This window comes from Athene cunicularia (assembly GCF_003259725.1).
Source record: "Athene cunicularia isolate RWA chromosome 7 unlocalized genomic scaffold, athCun1 chr7_part1, whole genome shotgun sequence".
Lineage (NCBI taxonomy): Eukaryota > Metazoa > Chordata > Aves > Strigiformes > Strigidae > Athene > Athene cunicularia.
The window spans coordinates 718,813-729,607 of record NW_020799107.1 but is presented as its reverse complement, the minus strand read 5'-3'; the positions used below and the strand labels follow the sequence as shown (position 1 = coordinate 729,607).

Here is a 10,795-nt window from a genome sequence, read left to right as displayed (position 1 = left end):
GGGGTGGGGGGGGGTGGAAATTAGAAAAATTCTGCAATTCAATTATCAAATATTTTTCACATCCCCAAGAACTATTACTTTAACTAAAACAGAACACTGACATTTAGCGGTTTTTTTTGTTTTTTTTTTTTCTGTAGAATGACTTGATTAAAACTGGTTTAGCCCCTAATTTATTTAAAGCTATGAAGAAAGTAGCAGTGCTCCATTCTGAAGACTCCTTGGTTTGGAAACTTTTTAGATTTTTTTTTTTTCCTTTGAAGAAATAGTTTTTGTGAATGTAACAGGAACATAGTCTTGTTAAACATGTTAACCTCAGCAGAAATGCCAGCTTTTCCACAATAATATTTTAGTATAATGTTCTAAAAATAATTAACAGAGATGACAACAATACTTTAAGACTGTAAAAGCATAGTTTAATGATAACTTAATCAATTCCATTTTTGATACTTTTCTAAATCCATATTTAAACTACTCATCAATATTAGAATTAAACAAACAAAAGTTACAATCCAAACAGTAGATAGGACCAATTTAAACTGAACTTTAGTTATCAACCCAGAACATTACTAGAAGTTATAAACTACAGAAACTTGTTTATTATTGCTGTATTACAGGTAGTTTCAACAGAAAGAGCTTTTGATATATAAAATTGCTAAAAGTTCTCTAAGATGAGATCATCAAATTTATTAAGCTTTTACCTATGCACATCCACACCAAGGCTGCAGTAACTACATCATCTGTATCTGCAATACAGTATCAAACTACACAGCCATGTGATCAACTAAAACCCATGCATTCTAGAATGAAACTGGATGTTCTAGTTTATCTGATTAAAATCAAGTTGGGAATATTATGAACAGTATTCAGTTTACCTATAATGTACATGTACACACTTACATAGATGACAGCTCCACTGAGAGGTACAAAATGACCATGCAAGGCCCTCAAAATTAACATTTCAATACTTCCTTAAATTATTCGTGACTCAAAAACTCTAAGGTGGCCTTACAAGACCTATGCTTTCCCATCATGTCTTAGCTACATTTTTAAACACTGTTAAAATGAGAGCTACATATTACTGTTCTGCTTTCTGTATCTCTATTTGGTTTTTCTGCATAACAGCTTATAAGGTTTTCTATACAGGACTGCACATGTGTATCAAGACACCTGGCATTATATTTTGGATCCTTAAAATAGTGATTTAAACTGTGTATTTTTTACTTAAATATAAAACATAAGAAACTTTTATACCAGGTGAATTAAAACTACTTCAACACTATAAAGCCACAAATCTATTTTACTGTAATTTTTACTGAAAAAACTTTTACAACCATACAACTCACATTTTAGAACTATGTTAAACAGACAAAAACATTTTAAAAAGAGTGCCATGTGTTCTGCTAGTTTCTGCTCAGATGCACTACTGGAATGCAGTTTACTCATTGACTTTATATTCTGAAATCCATTTTTCAAAATAGCTAATATTAAGAATTGCCAATTTAATATGAAAAGTGTGAACAGCTTTTCAGGGATGATGAATGGACTTCTGATACTTAAGATCAGAAGTAGCAGGAACCAAAAATGTTAGTGGACTAGAGAATTCTACTTAATGCAAAAAAAACAGTCCTTAATCAAACACATAAAAATACAAGACAGCAATAACTTCAGTAACTTTTCTGCCTGTCTACAGGTTTTTATCCAGTGTTACCTATTAAAGAATGTTAGAACTAATGTTTTGCCATATAAATATAACATTAAATAGGCAACGGTTGCTAGGAATACTGTAACAGCTAGCTCAGTAGAAAACAAAAGACACTGGCAGGGTCTCTCAATTCTAGGGTGTGGAAGCCAGATAATTAATTTAGTTTGCTAATATGTCAATGTGACAAGCAGTGCACAAAGACGGAGATGATTATTTGCCATTAACTACTGAATGTCCACAGGGCACAGTCCTAATCTGCTGTGCTCTCTCCTAGCACAAGGCCTTACAACTATCCATGGAAAACTGCAGAAGACCAGAGAGAACATCACCCTTCTCCAACCCTGAAATCAGAGAAGGATCAGGATCTTAACAGCTGCAGTTAACTAAATGACTTCTGTATAAAAGCACAGGCATCTTTATGTTACAGAAATTTTAAGTGGCAGGAGAATAACACTGTGTAGTGTAAGACATTAAAAAATGTCGTGAATGCTAAAATGTCAAGATAATGCAATTGGAGGGACTACTTGAGGAAATTACTTAGCTCTTTCTCAGCACGTATCATTTGTGTAACAGAATTAAAAAGTCAGTTACTGTGCCAAAGGAAGGATTCAACTACTGAAAGCTTAAAGGTTCAGTTAGTACTGACTGATGTTATGCCATCGTTCTTGGCAAGCATTTTGAAGATGAGCTACAGTAGCAATGGAGAGCTCTCAGTATTTCAACAGTGACCTGTGGTTCCTGGAGGAAAGCCAATATCCAGAGCTTTGGTCTGGGTCTCTTCTAGGTCTCTCAAATCAAAATGAAACGTTGTTAAGACCTGGTGACACAATCCTAACCAAGCGCCTCCAGACTGACGTTACAGGCCCCACAGTAGAACACTGCAGGTGTACTTCTGTGTCCAACATTGAATGTCATTCCAAATGTTCGAGTTCACATGCAAGTAAAAACAAAGTAAATCATCTTCAAAGCAAGGGCCATGAGATCAACTCATTATCAACAATCTAACATCTGCACCAATTAACAGAAAATAAACTACATTTTGTGAGTATCTGGACTAGAGCCACTATCTGATGACGTGAATGACTCTACACAGTATTTGTACACTGTCAAGCAATTAGTTCTAAAGACTTCCCTGTAAGCATGTTTTTAAGATAGTACTCACTGTAAAATTTACTTCTTGGATCTCTAAAGCATTTTAAAAACACAATAGTCATTTTTGGTAAACAAATTGTGAATTCCAAAAATAAAGACTTGGGACCAAACCTTATGAAGCCTGGGTCAAATGCGTCTTTGTTCCAAGATACAAGAAATATAGCTCTAACAGAACATACCACCTTTCTTTGGCACCTCCAGAGACAGCACTTCATTAAAAAAAAATATTTACTATGTAAAAATTCTTCCATGGCAATCAATTACTGTTACTACATGCCAAAATTTCTGTAACAAATTTATACTGATGAATTCTAAAATCTGAAAATCAGAGAAACAGACAGATGTTTTTAGTGGTAGACTGGCTCAGATACATGACGATCTACAGCAAATGAACGCTTTCCCCCTCAAAAATAGGCTAAGATCCTCATGTATCCAACAAATTGTCTATCTTTTTTGATACTTATTGGCAAAACAATTCCCCACAGCTGCTATGGTAACAAGTTTTTAAAAGCAGAAACTATTACATTATATTTGTGTACATTCTTCTACCTAGCAAGAAGGAGAAAGTCATATGAGGAAACCTGCATCCAAAACATAATACATGGCATCTCCTTTCACAATTTCAAAACAGTGTAAGAACAGAACCAGACTCCACCTCTCTTCCTGCACAACATGAAAGAATGGAATTGACAGCCAGAATAATCTTCAAATATATTTACATATTACATATGGATTATTTACTGACTACAATGCCCACTCCATAATCCCTAAATGATTAAAAAAGACACCACTGAAACCACAAAAAGGAAAACCTCAAATTACTAAGAGTAGATTAAAAAAAAAAGGAAAAGCTCAAGGATATTTTACATAAAGACCTCTGTGCTACATAAGCAATGAGCTTATTAATAAAATTAATAAATTAATTAATTAAAATTAAAATTAATAAAGTTAAAAAGGTTGCACTCCTATTAACTACAGAGGCTGTATTTTAACCTTTGAGGAACCTTTTATAAAACATAGAAGGAGTCCTAGGGTGGTGAGAGAAGCAAGGAGAGAAAAAAAAAAAGTTATCTCCCTGCAGTTGAGGAGAAAGTAGTATTTCATCTCAATTGGTGATACTGTCAGGGAGTTCCTAAATTTTGCACAGATAACAGAGAAAGTCAAAGAAGGAAGGAGCTTGCAATGGCCTTGTAATGATAAAAGGTCAATTCTTGCCTTTTTCTATAGGTAAAAACACACTGTAAACCCAAATTTATTGCTTACTATATGCAAGAAAAATGTAAGCCATAAATAATTATGAAGCTAGTGGTCCAAATTTTATTTTAAAAAGTTATTATCCTCAAGCACTAAAATGACACATAAGTAAAATGCCTTATAAAAGTAGAGAGTACTGATTGCAAAAAAACTAAAAGTAAACTCTTTTGGAATTGAAACAAAATGCACATAGATTTAAATAACCAGATTTTAACCCACAGCACTTAAATGCTGTCAGCATGTGGGAAAATGGATTTTACTCTGCAACTAATTGATCTTTTAAGTTTATGTAATCCAGAAATTATAAATTTTTCCTTTAATAAAAGTATGCTGGTTTTCAATTTATGTTAGTAACCAGAGTTTATACAGTAGGCTGTGTATGAGAAATCATCATTTTATCCTGTAACAGTCTTTTTAATAAGAAAGGAAATGCAGGTATAAAATCATGGTTTCATGTGTTTTTACCTGTCCAAACTACATTTCATTTTATTACTTTACAAAAAGGAGTGGTATTTTAACTTAACCATTTTCAGGCAAATGTTAGAAGTCAGGAAGAACATATCCTTCATGTGACAGGTAGGTTAGCAGAGTAAATAGCTAAAGATCTGTTTACAGAACATGTAGAAGAAGGTGGTATCAGAATTTTATCTTCCATTCTGTAATCTTTTCTAAGATGAAAATGGAGACTTCATATATATTGAGGTTTCTGATTCACAGACGAATGACGTGAAAAATTTCTTCTTACAGAATGCGACCTCAATTCCTAAAGGGAGGAAAAAATGCTGTGTTGTTTCTTCTATTTCAAAGTGTGTCCTATTTACTACATTAATAATGCTTCAATGAAAAGTTACAGTTCATTTTGATATTGCACCAGCTAGACAGTTTAAAAAGGAAAAGCAGATTTCAATTATGTATACAGCTGAAGTCAATAATGGCAAGAAATACCTTCCTCTATTTACAAGTATGGAATCTTAGAACGAGTTCAGAATAAATTTACTTGGGGGAAAAAAAAAAATAAAATCAAGTTTTGTTCGTTGATTATATAGTATTAGTAAAGGATGTCAAAGTTAAGGCAATTGTATCCCCTTCCTAACTGGATAGGGAAAATTTATCTTTATAGTATGTTACAGTGCAGAACTATTTAACCTTTGTTTACTTTTGCATTCGCTATGATGTAGCCTAGAGCAATGCATTAGTATGGGAATTTATAATAACGCTTACATAATTTTTTTAGTAGCTAGAACTCAAAAACTGACAGCCACCTATTAGTAAACTCACAAATAGACAATGGACTGTGATTCAGCAATTTGTCAGTGGATGCCACTAGCTGCCGACAAAAGGATGGCAAGATACAGAAGACAGGGCTACCATTTCAGGTGCTGGCAACAACAGTTTTTAGAATATATGTCCTATTCTGTTTATTCTTCCTACGATGAAATTCTATTACCTTTGTATCTCAGTTGCTCTGTATCCCATTTGCAGGACTCCCATCTGTTTTATTCTTTTAATTTAAGTAATCTGAGTCCTTTCTTCCCATTCCTACTATGCCACACTATAGACTCGGCTATCTTTGTTTTCTAACCTTATCTCCTTAGCCCAGGCCTTTTCAGCACTTCTTTTTGTTTGTTTTGTTGAACTTACTCATCTTTTCACCCTCCCTCCTGGCTCTGCCAAGTTTCCTAATAGAAGTTGTAGTTTCTACATCCCTATCAGGATATTCAACCCACTTCAACCTCAAGATTTCAGGTTTTTTTCCACCTCAACTACAAGCTGCACATCATGTTGGATATTGCTTTCCTGATTCGCTAGGTTCCATGACCATCTAGTACCAGTCTTCCTGCCCACTTTAGCTTTCATTACATCAACCTTACAGGACTTCAGTCCCAATCTATTTCTCTTACTCTTTTTTTAGTTTTGGTTCCTATTAGAATATGGAGGACAAAACCAACATTTTCTCTTCTCTACTGCCTGGTCCCAATGAACTACACTCAGTTGCATGCTAGCAAACTTCTAGTACTTTTTAAAAGCCACGTCTGAGGATAAATCACACAGACACATACACTGACAAGAAGTCACACCTTAACAAATAGCAAGCCCCTGCTACAAATCACTGGGCTTTTTAAAGGTATCAAGTAAGAAATGGACACAAATTTTAACATGTGCAAAACATGTATTTTTCCCTAGCTTCCTTTTACTAAAATCCTAATTTTTTAAGAACTGTAAGCACCTAAAAGCAGCACCTTATTCATAATGAAAGCATGGTTAAGCACCTGCCAGAGAATAGATTCATTAATATAAACCACTGTAAATCACACAAAATAGAGAGAAAAGGGAGAGAGTTGAGCTGTCAATAAAGGAATTAAAACAGTTTTCAAAAACAGAAATCATACACTGAAGTATGGAAAACTTCCCTCCCTGGTGAAGGGAAATAATCCAAACAAACAGAAATTAGGCAGTTGAATTAGGAAGAAAATAATGGTGGAATGAATATATATGAATTACATAAAGTTTATTTTATGTAAGAGAATTATTAGGATATTTTAAAAAATGCAGGAAGCCACTACATAATATTGCAGGCTATGCTAAATCCTATCTGAGCATGTTTCATTATTTATGAATTTGTAAACAGAAAGCATTGCAATGAAACAACTGACCCCAAGTTGCACAACAGGCAGCTGCTAGATCTCTACCACATGGGAAGGACTGGACAAGAAAAATCAGTACAGGTAGACTAGAGCTGCTCAAATGGCTTAATATTGAATGCTCCATAGTGTCTGTTAAGGAAAGAGAGAAACATATGGATAAAAAACCCCAAAAAATCCCACTAAACTGGAATGAGAACAAACTATTAGAGAGGAGAATGTAAGGAAAACAGAATGAAACAATGCGAGAAAAATCATGCCATCTGCAGCTTTTGATGTTGTTATAAAATTAACAAATATGTTTCTGGTGGAGTTCAAAATGCCCCTTTTACAGGCAACAGACCTTGCTACAGCTAGTGACAAGCCTCTTGTTAATCAGATGATGACAACCAGAAGTTTAAATTCATGTTTCCTAGACTAAGGTAACTTTAAACAAAAGGTTTACTCTCTCTCAATTTCAAAACACGTATAAATGAAAAAAATACTTACCTGTAGAGAAAATACATTGTAGATTTTTTTAATTCCCGATGGAATATCATACAATAGCACAGAGTACTAATATAAAATTATTACACCTCTCCCAACATTACGTCATGACTTCCTCTTACAAAAACCATAATTTATGTATATATACATGCATGTGTATGTATACAAACACGTATAAGCATATATATATTTACGTATATTATACACACAGAACAATTTTACCTTATTACTCATAATTGTAGAGAAAAATGGGTGCTCTAGGTTCAGTTAAATTTACAGAACATTCACTACCAAAAGGCCAAGGTGTTAGCATCATGCACCATTACGATCTGAATGCATATATAAATGAACCATATTGCATATGAAAACCCTAAATTCTGTTCCGATACTGCAAGATGCCTTTTCAGTTAGAGGCAACATTATTACTGCCAACATACTGTAGACTGGAAATGCTCAAGCAAAAAAAAGTCTCTGATCCATCTAAACAGCATTTTCTTATAGCAAGTAGAACATTTAATTTTAAAGCTATCAAAAAAGACTGTGGGGAATAGAAAACAAAGTAGTGACAAATACCAACCAACGAAATCTGAAAATTGGGATATATTTTTGTCATTGATAGGTTCTCGTTAGAGAACTCATTTCATTGGTTTTTCAGAAAAATTAAAAATACTTACTACCTTTGTACTCTTCTGTGCCTTTTCAGAACATTTTCTAAATAAAAGAGTAAGCTTAAAAGAAGTACTTTAGCTCAGCACACCAATCCAGTGTATAGCACTTATAGGTTCCAGGAACTGAATTAAGGAAGACTGTCGTATTTTGTCAGCTAAAACTAGTCTATTGTGGGGACAGGAGTGAAAAGTTCAGATAACATAAGACTGATTTTTTTTTTTTTTTTCTTCCTCCTGCAGCTAAATGTCCAAGCTTGAACAGAAGAGAACACTTCCTCTCCTCCCCCAAGGACCTAAAAGGTCTCCTATAAGAAAAGACACTGTATGATCCCATAGTGTTCACCATGCCTACCCTGACAGGTATACTACTACTGGAAAAGATAACTGAGAAGAATAAAAAAACCAAACCAATACCACCCATCTATCCACCTCCACATGACAGAACCTTTTACGCCTTTGTTCAGTTTATGTAGACTACAATTCTGTTGCTCAGCTCCCTAGGCCTCACGGGTCTTACACACACAGACACACACAGACACACACAGACACACACAGACACACACAGACACACACAGACACACACAGACACACACAGACACACACAGACACACACAGACACACACAGACACACACAGACACACACAAAATATCCAACATTTACCAGGCCAGTGCTCCAGAACTCAAGATAACCATCCAGTAAAACAGAAATTTAACTCACAGCTATTTCTCCCTGGTCTGAAATCAGAGAACATGAATTTCAATCTTCTCTCAAGTTTCTGCTGTTACTGTAGACTACACAGATCTTACTACCAGCCACAGTCTGATACATGTCCTCCAGGAGCATCCAAACATTAATCTCCTTATTAGAGAATGATTTACGATCTGAAAGACTGCACATGATCCACTAGAGATGAAAAAAATTTGACACTTCCTAAAAAACCTTTGAGAGTGAAAATGTCAACCTTATCCATTCATAGAAATGTAAAGATGAAATCACTTCCATGTACTCATGAACAAAGCATGCCATAATCCCCAAATGAAAACACCTTATATACAAAGGATAATTAGCAAACACATGATCAAAGGGAGGGCATTAGTTTTTGATTCAAGCCTGATCTTAAATACCAAAATTGGATCTAAAAAATAGTTTAAGTTGGGGAATGTTTTATTCTAATTTTCACTGAAGATTATCAGAAATTTTGCACTAAAAGTTACATCAACAAAATGCTAAGTGGTAGCATTGAGAGAATAAAATTAGAGAATTGCCAGAACTGAAGCTTCCTTTGTTAACTGCTACATGGTTACATGATTAATGAACTGAGTTATCTTTTTATACATCCACAACAGCAACAGAAACACTGGCTTAGAAATTTTAAATTTTTTTCTTCAAAAAAGATTTCATCCATTTTGCTTGCTCACCCTTATGACTCTTAAAATATGACTGCAATGCATTCTGTTTTGAACTGCATTTGAAAGCTTTAAGAAGTCTACAACTGCCAAAATTACCTGGATACTGGCTGTACCCATCCTACACTCACCATATGACTTATAGCTCCTAGTACAAAGCATGTATTTATTCCTAATGCAACTCCTCATGCAGTGGAGGCGATTAGCAGATTATCTTCAATGTAAGGGCATTACTCTAGGCGTCTGTTCTCTCTTACATAGCCGCTACTTGGCCATTTTCAAGCAACAGATAACATTTGTTGGGCTATTTTAACAAGACTGCAGGCAGTATTTTAATGCAGCTGGGGAGCAGGTGGTAATGACACAACCACTTGCTTAACACATAGCAGTGTGCTGTCAACATTTGCTCTTTTCTTTTTTTTCCCCAATCATTGTTGAGTGCTCAGCCAGAGTGCTGGATACAACACAAGCTGATCATATTCATCACATGTGGAACATACTCAGAACTTTAAGTGGGTATGTGAAAAGGCAAGGTGAAACGTGAAAGGAAGAATTATATTCCAGAACTACTAAACAAAGCTAACTAAATAAATAAAATTTAAAACCTGTCAAACTATTTGGCATCATCTGGTAATGAATAAAGTCATCAGAATTCAGCAAGTCTTTGTAACAGTTCAACTGTATCTGTGAATCTACTTGAGACCTGAACAGAGCAGTTTCAATTATGGCTAACAAGACTTCTAAGAAAATGGGTAAGAATGAACAAGAAATATAGTGAAGGAAGGGACAGGATTAGCAATTTCACGTCCAGTTTCATCAAGTTTAAATCTGCGCCACTAACACAAGTCTTTCTTTTTCTATCCTATCCCAAGCTTCTTGTACAGGTACAAGAGTTTGTGCAGTTTCACGACAAACCCATCTGAGAAACTGATGCAAGCTTTAAGCTAACTCTTTTTGGGTGGTGGGAGTGGGGCTTCATCTTTAACTACATCAGTTGCCTGACCTGGTTTACCGTATTGCCTCGCAAAAACCACTACCAGCACAGGAAATGGGTGTGGAAAATGGAATCAATTTCTGGGTTATGCCAGCTTTGACTGTCTGTGAAATCACTTCCAAAGGTATGAATAAACACAGAAAATATTAAATCAGGAAACAAGCAGTCTGAATTTGCATCTCATTTCCTATGCCACAGTAACAAAACATGGTTCTACCATGCATGCACATACTCTACTGTAAATTAACACATTATTGCTTATCACAAACTACTTTGTCTTTGCTATAAGGTAAAGCATGATATTGTGTCAATTACTGTAGAAGAGGAAGAGCTATTGTGCTCCCCATCTACCTTGTAACTTACTTCACACTACTGTGTTCATATAGCCTTGGCCCTAGGAAAGATAATAAAAGTCAAGTTTCAAGATTAAAAAGCTTGTTCCTCTATTTGATACAGTTAAGTATGCACTGGTGTTTGATTCTGAGACTAT

At 34.9% G+C, this 10,795-nt stretch overlaps 2 protein-coding genes across 2 annotated transcripts in view; both read right to left on the bottom strand.

Annotated features, from left to right (window-relative positions):
* RFTN2 (raftlin family member 2) overlaps positions 1 to 10,795 on the bottom strand; it is a 46,987-nt gene that overhangs the window by 35,074 nt on the left and 1,118 nt on the right. The window lies entirely within an intron of this gene.
* Positions 3,834 to 10,795, bottom strand: part of BOLL (boule homolog, RNA binding protein) — a 38,689-nt gene continuing 31,727 nt past the window's right edge. The window contains exons 13-14 of the mRNA XM_026852393.1: positions 6,763 to 6,882; positions 3,834 to 4,871 (exon numbers count right to left, since the gene is read on the bottom strand). Coding sequence (XP_026708194.1) covers positions 6,859 to 6,882 — 24 coding nt within the window. The 3' untranslated portion in view covers positions 3,834 to 4,871; positions 6,763 to 6,858. The remainder of the gene's footprint in view (positions 4,872 to 6,762; positions 6,883 to 10,795) is intronic.